The sequence below is a fragment of the Phalacrocorax carbo genome, chromosome 1, assembly GCF_963921805.1.
Source record: "Phalacrocorax carbo chromosome 1, bPhaCar2.1, whole genome shotgun sequence".
Classification (NCBI taxonomy): Eukaryota; Metazoa; Chordata; class Aves; order Suliformes; family Phalacrocoracidae; genus Phalacrocorax; species Phalacrocorax carbo.
The window spans coordinates 15,430,043-15,451,945 of NC_087513.1; the positions used below are offsets into that span (position 1 = coordinate 15,430,043).

The 21,903-nt window shown below is 40.2% G+C and overlaps 2 protein-coding genes across 5 annotated transcripts in view; both read right to left on the reverse strand.

Annotated features, from left to right (window-relative positions):
• The window catches only part of SRPK2 (SRSF protein kinase 2), a 155,026-nt gene extending 144,169 nt beyond the window's left edge, over nucleotides 1–10,857 (reverse strand). For all 4 annotated transcript variants that reach the window (XM_064444665.1, XM_064444675.1, XM_064444649.1 and 1 more), the window contains exons 1-2: nucleotides 10,402–10,857; nucleotides 10,220–10,304 (exon numbers count right to left, since the gene is read on the reverse strand). In XM_064444665.1, the coding sequence (XP_064300735.1) occupies nucleotides 10,220–10,304; nucleotides 10,402–10,417 (101 nt within the window). In that variant the 5' untranslated portion in view covers nucleotides 10,418–10,857. The remainder of the gene's footprint in view (nucleotides 1–10,219; nucleotides 10,305–10,401) is intronic.
• EFCAB10 (EF-hand calcium binding domain 10) overlaps nucleotides 1–21,903 on the reverse strand; it is a 110,145-nt gene that overhangs the window by 37,210 nt on the left and 51,032 nt on the right. The gene's annotated exons all lie outside the window — the stretch shown is intronic.

A 21,903-nucleotide genomic window follows, 5' to 3' on the forward strand; every position in this document is an offset into this window, starting at 1 on the left:
TAGCTTGGAAAGCCGGATTGCACCAACAGTAGCACACTTTAAAAGTACTGATGGTTCTAGCGTCCAGTCTTAAACCCACTTATAATTTGGCCTCTACAACATATTGCAAAGCCACATTCTGCTGTTTGTACTGTATAAAAAGAAATATCTTTTTTTTGCACTAAAGTGGCTCTTTGGATACCATTGCTTTGTAATGAAAAAAGACAAGTAACTCATTCTTCCCTTTCTATACCAGTAATGATTTTTCAGGCATGTCAAAATGCTCCTAAACCACCTCTATATATCTGAAAAGCACTAGTCAGAGATGAAGCTGTTCAATATCATCAATCGCGTTTACTGCCTCCTTCTTTGAGCAATTTCTAATTTTCCATCATCTTTTTGGAAATGGCAAGTTGTGAAACATAATGTGAGCACAAATATAAACCACAATTTACAGAGAAGCGTAATTTATTTTAAAATATTTTATAATTAGCTTTCAAACATTAAAATAGCCATTAAAAAAACCTGGTTTATTTTAAAGAAAGTTGCCTTGCTAGCTACCTTACTTAACTAAAGCCTTAGCTGCACTTAACTGGCATTCTTTTAATAACTTTCTACTTGGATTTTAATAATTTACACCTTAGTTTTTTCAAGGATTCAGTGTTCCACTGTTTTGTTTGTTTTGTTTCTACAGGATACAAGATCTCAAACTGCCCAACTGTCCCTCCTCAAAAGTGATAAGTGACCACTGGGTGATTCTGACAGGAGAAAGGAATAAAACCAGCTGCCTAAATGCACTTCTGCAGTCCCACGCAGCACAACGGAGCAGACCCTGCCCACCTGACTGCCCAACGCTCAGCAGGACCAGTCCCATCCCAAGCCCACCCTTCTGAAGGTCCTGGAAAGGACTTGGGAGTTGTTTCTTTCCTAAGCTCTCCAGAATCACTCTGCCCAGGAGGAGTCACCCTGCCCAACTGAGCGTACCTTCTCTCAAAGATGCAGCTCAATCACGCATTTGCTCCCCTTACAGCAACCTTGCAGGCAACCAGTCACAGAAGTGCTTCCATCATACCCATCTCCAGGTTCCATGTAACTACCTAAGAACCTCTTCTATAATGATTTTCTACAAAATAGTTTTATATGTGTCAGTCTATGAGGAAAGAATAACGTCACATGTAGGTGATCAACAGCGGGAGGGTAGTGAGTGGGAGACAAGCACAACTATTACACAGAGAAATTACTGGGGTGAGAGGAGAGAACAGAAGCAGCAGATCAATCCAAAGGAAAAATAAAGAAAGAAAAAAAAAAAAGACATGTCCCAAGAAATAATTTTCTCTTTAGAACCATAAATACAAGAACGGTATAATTTTAGTACAGTTTGAAAATTAGTAAACAATTGATTTTAATATCCGAGTTTAAGGTACAGATATTGTACCTAGATAGCTCTGAGACCTTTATTGCTGCAACAAGAAAAATAGAGATATTAATTTTTTTTCCTCAGGGATAGGAAAATGTAATTGACATTTAACTATGGAATTGTCCCTTCCATTTTAGAAAACTGCATACTAAGCATTGACAATAGCTCAAGGCAACTGAAGCCCTTGATTCTTTTAATCTCCAACATTCAAATTATTGACTTTTAATCGACTAACTTCTGTTGAGGAAAATAACTAAGGCACCAATACGGTCAAGAAGCATTATTTCACCAAGTCTGTTCTGTGCTTTGCCTTTAACCAACACGTTCAAGATAAGATTCTTTTATCATTAACACTCAAAAAGTCTCCATAGCAGAACACTACTTCATTATGCAGGACCTTGATATCAAAGTTGAGTCTGCCAGCTGCTTTGCTGGACAATACCAGAATATGTGGTATTTAGACATATGTACTCTTTTAATCATAGGATTTCCAAATGTGTAGGCTCAATTAAAAACAGTACACATAAAACTGAAAAAATACAAAAGGTTTACTTTGAAACTTAGGAGACCACCTTTTTCAGCCAAAACACTTGTTCGTACTGTCTTCTGTCAAATCCAACAACTTTTTCTAAGGTTATCTTAGGCTCAGACAGACACAGGCTGCTGCAGTTCTGCTCCGTAATATGTGCTTTATTACACTATGCTTATCCTTCTAGCCATTTTCCACATACCTTCTGCAGGTTGTCAGAGACCCAATCAAACACAATAGACCCCCAAAAGCAGAGCCCATTCTAAAAGGTGTGTTACTGGATAGGAAGGGGGCACCAGAGGAAGATTACTACCAAAGCTCTGCCAACTTTAACTAGAACCATCCCTCTTACAATGTGCTATAACTGTTAACAGATTAAAAGTGAAAAATGAGAAGACAAGGGTATGGGTCTTTAAAAGAAAACCAAAACAGTGTTGATGGGAAAACCAGGAAGCAACGGTTATCACTTCAAATATATGAAGGCTGAGACCAGCAGTATTTTAAAGATATGAATATTGGGAATTGTGAAGAGAGCTAGAAAGACAATTTTCTGTTCCTTCAAATATTATTAAAAGGGGTTTTTAATATTTACTTTTTTTCTTTTAGTAACAGCCTAGCAAAATGGGGCCCATTTCCAAAGTCCCCATAGGCAACTAGAAGAGACTTCGTTACTGATTATTAAAACACTGGCTATATTACAAAGGTAAGAATTGGGCAGAAATACAACAGGAGTAATCAGTAAGAAGTGGGAACAATTATGAACACAACTGCTATATAGTTATGTTTTCATTTTTAACAGTCCTATCCCTTTCTTCTGTAGAGAACTGAGGTCACTTCTTCAGTTCTTGAAAAGCTTTTAAAAAATTAACATTAGTTTCTCTGACATTCTTCAGTATATCATCCCAAGAAAAAAAAAAAAAAAAAAAAGGAAAAACACAACCAACAACCTCACACACATTATAATTGAGGGGCAGATACAATACCAGCTCTAACGGTGAGAGCTCATGGCCATTGTCATACAGGGAGTCCAGAGGTATACCTGTAGCCTTTGATCAGTGAACAGAATCCATTCAGCAAACATCCACAGGCACAGCAACTACCTAATAGATGCTGCTTTTAAGAAAAACTGCTTAGTTGTCACAATAAAAGAAAAAAAAGATTATTTTGTCTAAGCATAACAAGCACACTTGAGGAAGCACTGAAACACTTCTGTAATTTCCTGGATGCCAATTAACTTTCTAGTCTTCTTCATCCATACCTAAGCCCAGGCTTCCTTCAAACAGGGATTAAAATAAATTTTCACTTCATACTTTATTCTGTATAAATATGTGTATGTATATGTGTTTGTGTGCATAGTAGCAAATCTAGTAGCATTTTCACACAAGAAGAAAAGGAAGCTAGATAAGGCTTACTATGTAAAGCTGATTATCTTATGCAATCACAGTCACAGACCAAATGAAAACAGTTTTCAGTAGAGACATAGATTTACTCTTTTATTACATACAGTAAGATGACAAACCGATCAGCAATCAGTTAATCCACTCAAAGTACAGGTATGCTTACAAGAAGCATATGCAGTTTCCACTACTGCCCTACAGTTCACTAGTTAATATAGAAGTAGTTCAAACCAACCTTTGCCACTAGCTTTCTTGGTGAAAAGACAATAATCCTTAAAGATTCCAATCCTTGAAAAACATTAACTGAATTTAAAACAAAAATCAGGTTTTAAATACAAAATCATTGTCTTTTAAGAGTAAATTAATAAAACAAATGTCATGTCTATTCCTCAAAAGGACCAGCAGTTCTCATCTAAATGAGGAAATTGAGAGCGCTTAATCCAATACAATGTTCTGATATAATGTTCTCATCCCACGCCTCTATTTCTTTAATGGAATTTCTAGCTTAGCTACATATATTTACATCTACAACTCTTACTGCTCCAGAAAATGCTTGAGATTGAACACAAACTTCATCTGAGATAATTCATGCTGTAAGGCAGCAATCAAAAAGTTGAATATTTATCATAGCCATGAGAAGAACAGTTTTCTCTCCAGGTTTTACTTTTGCCCTATGTCTATAAACCTATGGCCACCAAAAAGGATTGTGTGCATGCCTTCCAAACCTTTTCTCACACTCACTGAAAAACTGAAATGGTCACAAAGCATATTTAGGACACCACCAAGAAGCCAAGTAATAAAGGAATTCTTTCCTTTGTGTTAATATGTGGGGTTCAGTGAAATTGTCCAAAACTAAAAATAAAATTATTTGATCCAGTCTTTATCAAACCAAATTAGATTTGTTGTACAACCTGACAATCTTATTTATTCAGTAAAGATTGTCGTATACATCCTCAAATTGTAGGTTTTAAAAAAATAAACCACACCAACAGCTTCTAGTCTGTCATCATCTTGATAATAAAAGGAAGAGAAAGACAATTATATTTCAAAATCCATGTCCATGCCTTGTCCACAAAATTCATTATCATCCTACTCTGTAGTTACAGTAAATAAGAAGGTTAAAAAAATAAAACTGCGCTGCAGAACAAGTGGCCCAGTCATCATGAACATTACAGCCCAACAGCTCATCTCACTATGATCTGAAACACAAAACCCTCCCCTACTAAGGCACTCCTGTTCAGCATAACTGTGCCGAACCAGGGTCTTTTCCATAATAAAACAGCCGTTATGCTAAAAACCAATGTTATTTCATCAAACAAAATTATTACAAATGAAATTAAGGTCCCAGGATGGTATCCTATTTGTTGCCTGTTCAAAACCTGACGTAACCAAGGAGCCCAGCACTGGCTAGGATGTGCGTGGCTGGGGACCAGCCTTGCTGACAGGGATCTGGGGGTTCTGGTGGCCAACAACGCTGAACACAAGTCAGCCCTACACCGATGCAGCAACAAAGGCAAATCCTGGGCTGCATCCGCAGGGGCACTGCTAACTGAGGCAGAGATGCAACCATCACCCTCTACTCAGCACTTCTCAGGTCACACCTGGAATACTGTGTCCAGTTCTGGTCCTCACAATACAAAAAGTACATGGGGAGACTGGAGAGGATTGAAAGAAGGGCCATGGGGATGATCAAAGGGCTGGAGAACCCTCTGAGGAAAGACTGAAGGATAGGCCTCTTCTCCCTGGAGAAGGCTCAATGGGGGACCTCATCACAAGATTCCAGTACTTGGGTGGCTACAAAGATGATGAGTCTCTCTTCACAAGGAGCCACACAGGAAGGACAAGGGGCAACAGGTACAAGTTGCACTGGAAGAGGTTTCATCTTGATATCAGAAAGAAATTTTTTGCAGTGAGAACAATCAATCACTGGAACATGGTGAAGTACCCATGCGAGAGGTTTTCAAGACATGGCTAGGCAAGGTGCTAGACAATCTCATTTAGACTGCCTTTCCCACAAAAGATTGGACCAGCTGATCTTTCGAGGTTGTTTCCAACCTGGGCTGTTCTATGATTCTGTTCTAAGAAAAAGGCATGAACCTTGGCAAATTTGTATGATCGGATAACTCTTTGATAACAGATGTCCTGTCACACAACAATAACTACTTTCATGATACAAATCTGCAAGTAAACCTCTTCAGAATATTAGAAATGCTGGAGCCATTCCAATTTCAGAAATTAAGTTTACTAGAGCTGCAGGATGTTTTCTTACTCTATGGCACAGTTCAAAATAGAGAGATGAACACACTTTGTAATATACGTGCTACTTTACACTGAAATTTAGTCTAGATTCCACTGGATCCCACAAAAAGTCTTTGATATGTGGTTTATTATCACATTACAAAGGTGAACATTGGACTGACTCAGGCAGTGCAGATCAAACATGTCACAACACCTTCTTTACATTAAATTTCTGTAATCTCAATACATACAATTATTTACTCCTTTACAAAAGAATTATTAGTATATCTACACAACTTAAATCAACTTTGTTTCTTTCAGCTGAATCTTTCTGTATATTGAACTCTTTAAAAAGGCACAATGGTAAGCACCTGAAGCCTACATACACTAAGTGGGCAAATAACCAAGATAGAAACATACAGCCCTGCAGTATCGGTAGCTTAATGAAATCTTAAAGTTTTACAGAAACACAAAGATAGAGCTCCAGTTAAAATATTCTTAGCAAGAAGACGAAAGGCTATTAAGAAAGAAGGCAAGAGTAGCAATTCCCATCAACAACACATTTTGAGTAAATACCAAAAACAACACTGAGCAGACTTCCTAAGCTGGTCTACCTTAGGATACCTATCCACTCTAGGATATCCATATATTGTGGCCTCAGACCACTGGCAGTCAAAAAAGGAAGCCTATTTCACATATACATACTTCCAACCTCACCCTTCGCCCTTGCAAAATAAGCTAACGAAAAAGCTTGGGGAGGGTTTGCAAAAGTTCTGGAAGCAAAAACTAAATGAAGCTAATGAAAGTCATTGTAACACTGTGCAAGATGGGTCTTTTTGTTCTCCTCAAAGTTACTGAAAGAGGCAGAAAAACACTGTGGTAGAGAAGCACTGACAAATAAAAGCAGTGAGTAATTTTCAGATGTTAAGATTCCATAGTAGTGTCATATATCCAAAACCTTGATAGCTGTACCTGTGTGTCCAAGAAGTTAGTCATCTAGAAACGCACAGTACAGAAAACTGGCACTTCCCATGTTATCTAACATACCTACTCTTCACTGCTATAAAGCGGCATCACATAGTCTCTATCCCCTGTGCTAAAAAGTATCGCTTAAAGACAAAACCAAAAAACCTACTCTACAGGAAAACTGAATTTTGAAAAGTCAGTCTTCATATCTGGATTTATGCATTTATATTGAAGTACTCAACACACTTAATCCTCTCTCCATACATCCACACATCATCATCTGGATTATTATTTTTCTTTTACCTACAAAAATCTACCCTTTAACTTTGAATAAAAATTTATAGTAAATGTATTAATGACAACAAATCTCTGATTGGGTATTCACTTGTTTTTTGTCATAATCATTTAGAAATAAAGTCAAGCAAAATAAAAATATCCAAGATAGAAGTTTGCTCCAGTTTAAGCCTATACTAGTCTGAATATAAAGAGCCAACCATTCTGCCAAATGCAAAAGGTAGACATACTTGAGGCCATCTCTTATGTAACTGGGTCCTGATAGTGCTAAGTAAAGGACAGTAAACAGGCTTGCCTATCTGTAAGCAAGTTTATCTTTGAACACAGGCCTGGGCATCTGTCAAAAATGCTATTTCACAGACCTCTCTCAATGCAGATCTCCATTTTAAATAGAAATAATTCACAGAGGACCTAAATTAACCATTTTTAGTAATTTTTTGTCTAACTCAAAAAACACATAAGCAGTTTGTACACACAGCATGCAAGTCCATCTATTATAACCAAAATCAAGTGCTAACTGTTTTCTTAAAATAGTGAGGTATTAATCCTTTTCAGTAGCCTGGATGCTTGAATTCAAATTAAGGCCATAGCAAATAGATTTTATTATTACATGCAATTTTAGATACAGTCTTGATTCAAGCAAAGTGCTTTCTCTTCAGCATATGAGCCACTTCCACTTTCTTATTTTTCCACCTTATTACATAAAAAAACATGGATTCACCTCTACCAGTTCTCATCACTGACTTAAGGGGTCAACACTGAGCAGGACAGATCTCAGAGTCTTCTACGGCAATTAAGGTCGTAACAGACGAAAAGCTATTCAGCGTTAAAAAGCACTGTAATTTCTTCTTCTTCTTGTGTCATCATCTTAATACTCTTCAAACAAAACCCTGCAAGTAAGCTACAATGCGATACAACTCTCCTACCCAATTCTAGAAGAGGAATCCTGCAGTTCCTTTGAAGCACAATGTTAACCAGCAACAATGGAAAATGCTCTATAAAGCTATGATCCAGCAGAGAAGAGTCTGCCCAAGAACCACAGTTAAATAAAATAAAAAAAAGAGCTTTGGATTCAAAACCAAGTCACAATTTTCACAGAGTGAACAAGTTCACTACAGGGAACTTATGGTATAGAATTTCCACCCCTCAAATCAACATTTTCATTTGGAGCTACTGTGCATTAGATGTGCATCACAGATACTGTACAGCTCTAAGACACTTGTGCAAGCTGTAGCAGTTGAATTTAAAGCAAGGCTAGGAACAGGACTAAAGAGATATTTTCATTGATATTATCTTCTGAATTAATGTCCAATGCTGGCTTTACTTTGGGGGTCTAAACTATCTGCAAGGATACTAAAAAACTTGAGTTTCCCTTTCATAAGGAAGCATAAAACAGAGTAGGAGGTTTCCATAGCATAAAAGTGGTTTGAAGAGAAAAGAAAACATACGTAGCAGAAAAGAAGTGATGGCTCTGTTGCCTACCGCAGCAAAACCACTGTTTCCCGAGACAACTGAACGGATTGAGCCATTGCGTCTGGAAATGCCGACTCAGTATGGCAAACGGCCAGCTACTGACTGTGCACCCTGACTTAACAGTAGCCGGTTTCTTCAGCAAACATGAAACGAGTACCAGTTATGTACTTAATAAGTGTCTGCGAAAGCAAACTTTTGACAAGCTCATTCAGCAAGACAACCCAAGGCAGCCCCCTAAGAAGTGTATTAAATGCTATATCATCTAAGTAGGACAGAAGTTTAACAACAACCTTGTGGTTAAGACTTAACCAAAAGCTACAAAAACTATTGTGAACCTAGAGTTACAATAAAATTTAAGCTACTTCTCTTTTCAAAGTGGCAAAACAAATCCGTGTAATGCTACAAACTGACTTTCCAAAAGGTTTTTGAAAACAAGGGAACCAATCCAATCGGACCACATATCTCGTGCATGAAATTTGTTTCCATTGCAATAACTCCAAATTCACACAACTGAAAGCAGAACACAGCTTTCACACAATGCTGGAGGAAACAACAGTAGCAGAACAGGATGTGAACATAAGCTAGCTGTCAAAGCCTGACAACCACTACGCCAGTATTTCATCCTACATTATTTTTATCCTTCTCAAAGGGGAAAAAAGCCCATTCATCATAACTAAAAAAAACCCTCCAGGATCAGGGATATATTATTATTTCTTTCTATAGAAATCAGAAAGAAGATGACCTTGTCCTTTGAATCATTTACATATAGCAACATATTTACCTCATCACATGTATATCCATCCATTCACCATACCCTGCTTCCCAGTCCTAAAGACTGACCAACTAGGAGACGGGGATAAGAAATATCAGGACATATGTTTCCCTGTCAGAACATAGCAGGCAGACTGGATCCCCAGGCAACAAAAATAAATACAAGAGTCACCAATAAAGTCTCACTGAACAAAATATAGTAAGTTAGTGAGAGAAGCATGTAATCCTACGAGGAGAAAAAATAAAATAGGGAAGAGTCTAAAACCACATTATCCTAGGAAAGAATAGTTGAAGTGGTAATACTACAGAGATGGAAGAAAGTTCCTCGGTGGTTCAGTGAAAACAGTGAGAATGAGAAAAGATGAATCTGACCATGACAAGAACATGAATGGTTAGTGTAATACAGGAGGGGAAAAAAAAACAAACAACCAACAGACTCTGACTTGTGTCCTTTTCTGCAAGACCAGGAGAGATTTAAACAAACGAAAAAAAAAAAATACCGGATCTGGAGTTGCTGGCAAGTAGAAGTATCTGGTAACTGGGAATACCCTGACAGTACCACGCAGGAGGCAGAGAGCAGGACGAGTGTACGGGGCTACAAGGAGAGTAAGAAAAAGGACTGCCTGTGGCTGGGACAGTGCCGCCAGAAAGAAGTCACAGGACAACGCACAGGGAGAGAAGACCACGAAGACGAGAGAACGGGAGAATGACTCCGAAGGGACGCGAGGGCTGCAGAGACCGAACCCTGCAGCTCCCGACAACCAGGGGTCTTCCACCGCCGAGCGCCCCAGCGACCCCCGGGCGGGTCCCCACGGGAAGGAAGGCCGGCCTTGCGGCGCGGGAGGCCCTGCCCGACGGAGGCCGAGCCGGGGCCAGGGCTGGCCACGGTCCGGGGGGACGCGGCGACACCCTCCGCGGAGAGCCCGGCCCCGGCGCGCCGCGGGCGGGGGAGAGGCTCTGCCGGGGAAGCTGCCGTCCGTCCCGGCGGCGGGAGCGGGAGAGCCCCCCGAGAGAGCAAGCAGTGAGGCGGGGGCCAGAGGCCGGCCCTGACAGACGTTAAGGGACGGTGGTGAGGAAAGCGTGAGGGAAGGACAGATGGCGATGCTGTCCGAGGGGGAGGCTCCGTCCCGGCAGGTCGGGGGTCCCCGTACTCACTTTTTGTGGGGCGGTGGGTGCTTGTCCCTCCTGCCGGCCGCCGCGGACTGCTTGGGCCGCCGCCTGCGGGCCTGCAGAGCCAGCACTGCCGGGGAGAAGAGAACAACCGGGAGCCAGCGTGAGCGGCGGCCGCGCAGCCCCCCCGCTCCCGCCCCGCTGCCCAGCACAGCACAGCGCAGTACCTTTGCGAGAGTTCATCGCCCCACGCCGCACGCTCCTTGAGGGGCGGGCGGTCAGGGGCACCGCTCCCCGGCTTGTCCGACCCCGGCTCACCCGGCCCCGCTGCCCACCAGTCACGATGGCGCACCGGCCACCGGCCGGCAGCAGCGGCACCCCCGCCCCCGCCGCCACACTGCGCAGGCGCGGCCCTGCCGGCGGGGCCCTGCCGGAAAGGCAGGGGCGAGACGGCGGCAGGTGGTGGCGGGCGTCCGGCGGGAGCGCACCTGAGGCGCGGAGCGGGCTCGGCGCCCGGGCCGGCCCCTGCAGCGGGCGGGAGGCAGCCCCGGCCGCCGCCCCCTCCGCGGGCCCGTGTCCGTTACGGAGCAGCCGCCCTGCCGAGGGTGGTTTTTTTTTTTGCCAGACTCCCCTTCCCTTCCCGGGCGCTCGGCTTGTGGCGGAGTGGAGCCGTGACAGGAGGAGCGGCGGCCTGCCGCCTTGGCAGCAGGTCTCCGGGCGAGATCAGCTTTAGCTGGTCCCTAGACATGTGCGGGGTTAGATGCCAGAATCAATTAGCCTCATGACACAAATCCAGGGACATTAGATTTCCTTAATTCTGATTCTCACCGAGTTGTTTGATTGTCGTGATGGACAACTCGTGGCAATGTTCTTTTCCTGCTGACAATGTCTTCTTGTCCGTGATACCAGGCTCTATCCAGGTTTCACCTAGTAATGACCTGTTGAAAACTGCAACTTCTTACTTGTGCTGTGCATAGCGTGGCTAAATTTTTCAGAGCATTATAACTGAAATTTTGTGTCGCCTATAACTTATGCCTGGTGCAGAAGATGATCTGAGTCTTATCAAAAACTCCAGTATGAGTGTGTGAGGCTTGTCTGGCTTATCTTCACATGGGACTGGAGTTCAAAGGCATAGTAGCTGCAAGATAACAGGGAACAGTTAAGAAATTTTGAGGCAGAACTGCCTCCCTAAATGGCAAGACAAAGAATCCATAAGGATGTGGATCTAAAAGCATCTGCAGTCCAGGTATTATGAGAGTGAAGGGAACTAGCAGTAATCGCTGGTCTTAAGTAATTAGATCGTTGAGATTCTAACTCAGCAGAAAATTGAATCCCTAGTTATGGTGAGTGCAACTTAGGAGTGGGACAGGATCAGAAGGATAAAGCTAGACAGCTCAAAAAGGAGGTACCACAATGTATAATACTTTTTTGTCTGACTAGAGAGCATGGTGAACAGAAAACAACAGGACCACGAAGTTCCTGAACTACAGCTCTCATGAGGCACTGCAGCTGCATTTCTAAATCAAAACACTTTCTGTGTCCCATCTTCCATCATAAAAGAACCCAGCAAAAAGCATTTCCAGTATAAACTACTACTCAGGTAACGTGCAATGCTGGTGTCTTACATGTGTCCCTTCTTGTGGCTAGTCTTTTAACAATAGCTCAGTGTGGTAAGTCAGACAACAGAATGCTGTACTGAAATTTTGAAGGCCGAGAAAGTTTAGATGCATGAAAATTAATAGTAGTTGAATGTTAAAAAGCAGATGACATGTTTACTCTTTGTTTCCAGGCTAATTTTAACTTCATTGGTTAAATTGTGCTCCTGCATGAACACCTGTGCCTGTACAGAGGATGGTAGAGACAATCAGCTGATGATGGAGAAAACAGACTGCTTTTTTCTTTGTCAGGGCAGTGCTGGTGTAAAGTTACCTCATAGCTATAACTATAGAGCAGAAACCATATTGGGGTCCCGATCATCTTTTCAGCTACTCATGTGCAATTCTATTCACTTCAACAGGAGGTTTATATGTAACACAGATTGGGCAATTGGGTCTTAGATAAGTACAGTGAAATTTGCTTACATCAACAGGATTATAAATTTGCCAAATCTGGAGTCAGGAAGGAATTTCCCTCACGAGCATAATGTCAGCAACATAATTAGTGTGAGGGAACAATCTGCTAGCACACAGAGAAGAAACTGTGTTAGGACCAGGTGGGTGTATGCTACACAGTCTATTTCTTTCAATTCTAATGGACACATATTTTGGGACTGCATTCTTCCTAGTTTTTGTTGCTTTCTTCCCTGCCTCCCACCCCTCCTCCAAAGAGCCACTCAGAGGATGCTCATTCAGAAGTGTAGAAAAATCACTGAGACTCTATATGTATATATAGAAGATTACCATGTGCAATTAACTAACTGGAGAGTAAATTAAGGTCAGTAGAGGCTAGATGTATTTCAGAAAAGAAAAATACCAAAACACCTTATTTCTCAGACTCTTGAGAGTGTAACTCACTTCCTGAGAACACAAACAGTAAGTGAAAATTCAAAAAATTACAGAAATAATTCAAAGGATGTGGTTGTTAAGAATGGATCTACCCTGGATTGTTTATTTGAATCTACTTGTTTTAGCTAAATTCTCCATCCTTATTTCAATATTTGCCTTATTTTGTGTAACCTCGCTTTTTCAAAAATAAATGATGAGTCGAGAGAAGACAGACTAAACAGCAGAATAAGGCATTTGTAAAATCAGTATACAAGATAAATAAAGAACAGTGGACTGGGTCAGAATGTGTCTGTTTCTGGATGTCTCTCTTCAAACATAATAGAGGAACAGGTGTCTGTTTTATTACAAGGGTTACCATAGAGCTTGTTCACTCTGGGGAAGGATGCTATGAGATTTAGGTGATATGACTTATTCAGAAAGTAGGGACAACAGCAGATTTACATGATCTTAAGTGTAAATATCAGGGGAGAAGAAGGAGAAAATATGAAATTATGGAATTACATTTGTACCCGTTTATAATATAGTTTGGACCAGTCACCTGACACCCCACAGATGTTTGGTTTGTTTCCTTTTCACCTAGCTTTGAAAGATCCCACTTACATGAGAAGACATTAACTTTTCAGGTGTGAATGGAAAATATTTGTACAGAATAAAAGGTAACCTAGCAGCAATCCTGTAAACATGATGTTGTCATATTTCTGAGAATAATTCAAAATTCTTCCTTCAGCAGAGGGATGTTAGAAGCTTTTGCCCTGATTTCTGTACCAGTTCCTTTCAGTGCTGCTTTTCCCACTGTGTGGTAACATGTTCCCTGAACTGTACTTTCTCAGAAATCAGGATATGAGCCAACTTCATGCTGCTCTTGCACAGAATGGAACAAAAAAGAAATAACACAGAAGGTAGAGGAAGTAAAATAAAAAAAAATGGGTGGTGGTTGGTGGAAAAATGAAAAAGAACAATTTAGTGAAAGGAAATTCCCAATTAAAGGAGAGTTCTTATTAATATGCAAGTCCAGCCTTCTCATCCTCTCGCCTTTCATGGCTGTCTCTTGTTCCTTCAGTTCCCACCCCCATTCTGCATTTCTTTAAGTATGATAGGCTTGTGTAGGCATACAAACAATGAGTCTGTCCTTCTCTTGTTCACTTAAAGAATTTTCTGGCTACCATTGTGGGTTTTTTTTCCTTCTGGTATGTAAACAAAGCAAAAAGGAGCTTGGTTTTGAGCAACACAGACAACAAACTTAGAGATAGGAAGTATTAAGCAACAGTAACTAATAAGTTGGGTTTGCTTTTAAAGTCAGGAGGACGGTTGGCTCATTGCTGCTTGAGTATAACCAGTTAACGTTAATAGGAGCAATGCACACATCAAGCAAGAAAAGTAGGCTTGTTATCTCAGTAGTGTAACGGGAGAAAAAATAGCAGGAAGCATGAGTTGGGATTTCCAGAAAAAACAGGAGGTCAGAAATTCCTGAATTTAGATTCTGGCTCATTCACTGATTCATTGTGCTTTTCCTAAAGCAAGTTATATCACTCACCTGAGTCATTTTCTTCATCTATAAAATGGTACAGTGTGTGCCAGCTGCACAGAGTTAACATAGGTAGAGAATTCTTGTTTATCAAGTAAGATGGCATTACTAATAAAAGACAAAAGATGCAAAAGACAAAGCAGACCAGTCTAACACCAATTTGGTATGAAATTAAAGAACTACCTATGCCCAGAAATAGCTGCATCAGCTATACCAGATACATATTGTACATCATGTAAAATAGGGCGTGAACTGGCATGGCTTAACTCAGATCTGAAATTGGATTAAAACAGACTCTGGCAATATTTTAATGATAATATTTCTTCTAGTGTTGAAGTACCCAGACTTCCAGAATGACTCATTATAGCTTCCCCCATTACTGCCAGTAGGCTCCCAAACACCCCTTCAGTTAAACTTCCTCCAGTTTCCTGGGTCCTTGTCTTAAATTTCTTCATTAGCCCCATCTTCTCCTGGTTCTCAGCTCTTTACCCAGCTTGCCCTTCTCATTTCAACCTCTCTCATCAACGTGTCCCAATCTGTTGTCTTTTTTTCCCTCTACTTAAATTGGATGGTTTCTTCCTTCATGCTGATTAAGGGTCAACAAGGGAAGAGAGTATCACTGAAAGATTAGCAACTGCTCTCAGTTTCCTGATCAACCACGACACAAGCAATTACAGGGAAAGTACTTCAGCAGAGATGCAGTGGTGGTTTGGACTCTTGCCTACTATTTGTCTCTGAATGGCAGCTGTACAATCTGGTCATGCATGTGAGAGATTTATCTGCTAAGTGAGCATGGAATATTTTGAGACTTAAGTATTAAACTCTCACATGTCTTTTTCCAATATGTGCAAAATGCTGTTTTACAAAGTCTCACAATTTGACCAAATTTGAAAGATTTTCATAGGGATTGCAAAGGCACATCTTTGATATTAAGGCCTCTTTCTATGAAATCTCAGCTTCCTACTCAAAGGAAGGGATTGCCAAACAGTGAGATGAGAATCCATTAGAAATCAGATGCAGGGCTTACCCAGTGTCCATGGCTTGGACTACACAAACAATAGTCTCAATGGAAAAAACAAGGGTTGAACTGTAAGCTCAAGCATAATGTCAGAGGAAGTAATTGACTCATTTTCTCTTGAAGAATAAAGCCTCTTTCTTCTCTACAACCTCCCCTGTACTTTTACTTGCTACAAGATGTTTTCACAGCCTTCAGAAAAATCAGACACCAGCTGACTAGTAGGATGATGCCATGTTATGTCAGTAGTGCCCCAGATGTCCTTTATTCACACATCCTTCGGTGTGACATCACTACAATGGCCTCGCCAACACCTTTCTGGGAAATTAACAGCCATTACCCTATCACATCTCAGCAAGGACCAGTGTTCCTTTACAGACTTTCTGGTTACAATGCATTCTGAAATAAACTTCTGTTAGTGGAAATGGCCAGTAAATAAGTGCTGGCCAAACTGGTTTGTCTGGGTACAGTTTGGGAACTTCATCTTGATAGCAGAGTAAGCTTGTCCAGTTTTGTAGGAAACAACCATTTGGTAATTGATGGCTCAGTTACACAGGCAACATGCATTAGCAGCTACAGTTGTTTACACACTGGCAAACAATAGCTACACTATTGTTTACCATTAAGGCACAGAACAGTGCCACTTTTGCTTCATTAGTCTTGACTAGGTACTGGAGCCAAGGAGCTACTGTGCTAGAGGGTCGTTTCCAAGAAGTGTCTCAGGATTCTTTTAATATGATCAAAACAACGTTCTTTAAAAAGTATGCACTATTTCATTACTCAGCATGGGATATTTCATCCCATATGATTAAAATTTTACAAAGTTAACAGTAACTGGATCTTTCAAAGTGAAATGTCAGCCAGCTTCAATAGTCATAGGCGTTACCAGCCTGGTTCATAACATGTGAACTAGCCATTCAGTTTCATTCTATCTGGATATGTCTATATCATATCTATACCACGTAAAACAGCAAAATGAATTTTTTAAAAGCAGAAGTGTTACAGCTAATCATTCAAATAAAAGTAGAACTGGCTTGGCTTATTAGCCAACCAGTATTTCTTTCCAGTCTTCACAAACAACACTCATAAATGAACTTGTTTGTTCTAAAGAACAGCATAAAGACTGATTATCCACCTCTCGGCACATGAAGTTCCCTGTGCTCCTGCTATAAGATGTGTAGCATCAAATAACAGCGGAAATATTATAAAGTCAGATATGTTCATTCAAAGAACAGCAAACTAATTCATAGCAAATTGGCCTTGTGCATTGTTTCTTAGAAATTAATTCAGTGGGCTTGATTTTTTGGGTTTAATTTAATCATGTTTTACACCCACTTTGCCATTCATTGTAGTAACACAAATGACTGTGGTAGGAAATATTCGTATGCTTTTGCCTTCAGAGCTGCAAAATATTATAATAAATATTAAGAATGTAAATCTTGTCACCAAAAAGTATGTCTTCATTGCACTAGTTACTCCAGCCAGGCCTTTAAAAATCACTACAATGTAAAACCGCATGCACACAATATGTCCATCTATTTACAGTAACTTCTAAGTATCAGGATTTTTACTCACCTTCCAGAGCACTCAGTACTTTACTAGCTGGGCTGCCCTGATATAGAGAGGGACTAGCGCAAAACTAAAGGATTATGGCTATTTTCAATTCCTAGTGAGGAAGAAATCCTCAGAAGAAATTACTTCTTCATTGTCCAGATATCTGACTTCAACCCGTTTTGAAAATAAGGGCTTTTATTCCTTTCAAACACTAGTTACAATAGCCATATAAGTCCATTTCCTAAAATCTCCTCCTCTGTCCTAACTTATGCATTATTTTTAAACTAAGAACACAATTGCAGAAAAGAGCAGAAAAAGCAGCATGGCAAGAAACAATTGCAAAATGGTAACAGAATGCACATCCGATTAGTTGATGGTAGGATACATCCAAATCTATTTGTTTACCAATATACTCAGTGCAGTTTGCATTCAATGGAACAACACACTGTACCATTTCTGAATGCACTGTAGCGTTTCAGAGGCAAGAAATGACACTGTGCACTCAAAACACTGGTAAATTCAGCTCATACACTCAGAGTGTGCCTCTTATCACTGAAAATCCAGGAGAACAGAGTGTGCCTTTCATGTTTCTCCCTTTGAATTGTAGTTGAAATTCATGTGGAAATGTGATGTTGTTGATGTTTTTGTCCACATACCGATTTATCTAATACAGTTGTGGTTAGAGCATCTTTGTCTGCCCTGTTCAAAACTTTGAATAAAGCTCTGTCTCTTCTTTCTTTCCTCAAAATAATACATAGTTCAAAATCAAGAATTCTGTTACAAACTGAAGTACTGTATGAAATAGTACTGGGAATATACCTGCAAATAAGAAAAATATGCAAAAGTCTATTTGCAGTGAAATAAACAGTAATCTCAATTGTAATGGAAATCTGCATTGCCAGCCTACTATTCTCCTTTTCTCTAGAGCCAGCCTGGTCCTCATGTAAAAGTAGTACATCTGTCCAGGGGGTCTTCCATTTCAGGAGTTTATGGTTGGCTGTCACCCTTTAAAATCTGTAACTGCTTAAACAGCTGAAGAACCTGATGATGTGAAATATGTGTCTTCTGTAAATCACGTACAGCCTGATGAAGATGTGGGGCCTGCAGCTTGTTGGACATGAGGGGAAAAAGCAACTCAGGAAACTATACTTGGTTTTGTAACTTTGTGTATTCTAACTTTCCATTTGTTCTTTAAATTATTGGCAACCACTTCTTCCTTCTTCCCGGCTGCTTTTTCAGTAGAACCCAAGATAGGCCTGTCTCCAAGGCTTATTTGCAGCAGGTGATCTGCAAATCTTCGTTGTTTTTGTTTTGGTTTTGTTGGTGTTTTTTAATCTTTGCTGGATCGGGGTCCTTTTCACCAAATATGTATCTGATTTCACCCTCAGAGAGAAGAAAAGAAGTATCATCCCTGTAACACTTTGTATCATACTATGCCTTAAATTAATATTTTATGTGCTTAGTATGCTTTCATTTCTTATCTCTCTTCTGTTCAGAAACAGTGTTACCCCATGCTGCCAGTCTACAGAGCCTATAGTATTTCATATTTATACATTCTTACACAGAAATTGTGATGGTTAGGAGGCCCTTGCTGAGGGACTGGGACTATCAGATAAAAGGGATGTTTACCAGTTACAGTTTCACACAGCAGTGCCAGGAGAATATATTAATCAGTTGGAGGTCCCATATTGGAAGAAGAAACAATTTTTCCCAGCATCTGGTAGAAGACTGTTATAATCTGGTGACCAATTAGCAAACCACTGAATGGAGAGAGCCAATAAACTGTAGAACAGATACAGCTGTCTCCAGCAATTTCACTAACCACTGTGATTTTCTCATATTTCAATCATTTGTAAGACTCAGCCAGCAGGAACAGGGAAAATACACAGTTGAACATTAAAAGGATACTGAATTAGGGTGCCCAGGCTAGCTAAAAATAAATTATTCTTATCTTTTTGCCAGGAAAGCATACTGTGAACTAAAAGTGACAGGAGACCAAACTCTGCAAGCACAAAATTATTTCTTCACTTAATGCAAATGGGACTTGCCATGGAGACTCCTGGGAACAGTGCTTTAATGCTAGTATCAGTATAACACTCACAGAATTCAGTAGGTACAGATGAAAAGGTAGGCACTTCGTTCCTGCTAACCTCTAATCCCAGCTTTGAATACATTTAATAGTTACCAGTTAAACCATGGCTAGAGTAGATTGTTAATTGCATAGGTAAATTTTCCTCAGTTGGAATGTATATTGGATCATATGTGCACATACCCACTAGAATAAGGGGCCCAATGGGGAAAAAGTCAGGGGAGTGGTGCAACTTCTGTCTCTGACCAAAGGAAGGGTCATACTATGCCATCTGCTGTCCCCCACACTAACACCTGCATAGGTTATACTGTGGTGATGCTGTAATTCTATCCAGAGCAAAGAACAGACCTTTTACCTGGTGGTTCTGTCATCAGTTCTGTTTCTACATGAGTCCGTCCTTCGATAGATCCACAGTCTCTGTCCATTTGGTTGTTTTTGAGGTCTGCTCTAGGTTACCAATTCACTACCTCTGCTGCAGGCAGTGAATCTAAAATCTGAGGCAAACTGTTCTGTCTCAAAAGCTGTCCAGTATGATTGTGCCAGTAGACACATTTTATTTTTGTTTTCCAGCATTGAATTACTCCCTGCTTCATCCTTCCCTCCTCAAACTTACAAAAAGTAATCCTCTTTAAGAGTGTGCCATCCAGAATTATATTCTTTGCTGTGCTCACCCCAGAGGACTGCTAGAAGGTTGCGCGAGTCTCCAGCCAGCTCACAGCATGCTGGAACACAGCTGTCCCAGAGAGTCTCTTTTTGCATTGCTCGAATGAAACAGCTGTACAGAAATGGAGAAAGTCATGTGAGAACAGGGACTTAAACTGCTGTATGGTCCCTCGTACTCAGGCGGTAAATGGAAAATTAATAAGTAGACAGACAAAATCGGAAGTTGTATTGAATTGTGCAGGCCCCCAGAATAACATCAAAGTGCACATGCTGTAATTCATGTTCGCACTGCAAAACAGGTGGGATGGATACCAAGTAAGCAAAACATGACTTTAATTTATTCCCTTAGCGATGCACGTAAGACTAGACTCAGAGGACTTCAAGAACATTTCCTAAGATGGCTTTTTCAGGAAGAGATCACAAGATATGAAAGTATAAGCTGTTTCCTCTCCTGACACATTTTTGTACATCAGTGGCCTTGTGTAACTCTTAACTTTTCCTCTCTCTGAGAAGAAATAGTTCAGCTTTTCACTGTAGCCTAGTAATTTTACTTTTTTTGCTGTCAGGATCAAACATGTGTTCCTGAAATTTTTTTAAATGCCCACTGCAGACAAAGATACAGGTACAACTTCCACAAGCAGGTCTGTGTTAGCCTTAACTGAGCCAGCCTGGGTACTATAGCAGGAGATGCTGTGTAATTACAGCTTGTATTAACAAATTTAAGCTAACTTTAACTAGTTGGCTTGCATTTATCCAGCAGTTTAGCCTGCAAATTTTCTAGGTTACTAATTCATTAATTCAACGATTTAGCACAGAGTAACCACAGGTCACCAATACAGGCTGTTGCTATAGTACCCAGGCTGGCTCAGTTAAGGCTAACACAGACCTGCTTATGGAAGGTGCCTTCTGAAACGTAACTTTTCCCTCTCTGAGAAGAAACGGTTCAGCTTGTCATCATATCCTAGTAATTTTACTTTTTTTTGCTGTCAGGACCCAGAATCCCCAGCTATTTCTCAGCCTTACATTGAAATGAAATCCAGCCACAGTCATCCTTCTTCACCACCTGGTTTTGATGGGTGGAATAAGAACTGGGCATGAGGCCAGAAAGCAGCTACCCTGCGCTCTGGTCTGGTCTCCAGTCCAGAGGAACTAAGGGACCAGGGTTAGGGTAAGCTATGCAGCACAACACTTCTGCAGTTTAGACAGGACTTGAGAAAGTTTAGACCATTTTAGATTAATAATCAGTTTGTTGAATACTGTGTGTATAAAAATGCTTTTTCTCTTAATTTAATTGCTGCTTAATCATGACTCCCCAGCAGACAGTAGAAGAGCATAGATATTTCAGATTCTTCCCATTTTTCTTAAAGTAGCATATCATTAATTTCCTGGGGTTTGTGGGGGCGTTGTACACTTGACCTCTGGCTAAAGGAATCATCCCTGCTTGTATATAGTAACAATTCACCCCATATATTTAGGCATTTAGAATTTAAAAACATCTCTATTTTTACTACATACATCCTTTAAGGAAGGTGTAATTTAATTAATGAGGTCACAGTACCCTAACTCTCAACTTCTGTTTGCAATATCTGAAAACTTTGCAAAACAGCTATCTCAAAAGTTCCATGTTTGTTATCATGCTGCTTTTCTGTTTGTTTTCTAAGCAATAAAACAGACATCTATTAATGAAGACCAGACACTTGGTTAACCACAGACATAGTTTTTTTATTCAAGCAGTATTTAATTAAATTGGAAAATAATCCTTTTGTAGGGCCAAAAGTGTTGAATCTAAACAGAATATATGTCAAATGGCTCTCCCCTGCATAAGTACTACAGCTTGCAACAGAATAATTTTAAAATGCCAAGAAATGCTAGCACCAGAACATTTGCAAATGACAGAATTTTTTAGTTAGGTTCTTAAAGTTTTAACTCTAGATAACTTATTCATCTTATAACTCATTTAACCTCTTTCTAAATGATAAACTTTTTTTTTCTGAAGTGGAAGATTATTTATTTCTACTGAGTGCAAGCAATCTAATACTCTAATTAAAATATCTAAGTGAATCACCCCTAAAGCTATTTTAATTGCTGTTTTACTCCTGTGTTAATTTTTTTATAGGATTTGTATTAATATTTTCTTAGCATATTTTCTAAGGAAACAATGTTTGTATGAAGGGTTGGTCCCCATCTGCTATTTTTTTAATTCATTGTCCAGTTTCAAATGAAGCTGGCAGAAGGTTAGACATCTCAAACTTACTATGACGATACTAAGGATAGACACAATTCATGTGTTCATTGACAGTAAGGGAAGGAGGACTCAGGAGCCTTCTGCTCTGTTTGGCAGGAGTTGCTGCGTCCTCACCAGTGAGCAACCCATTCTCC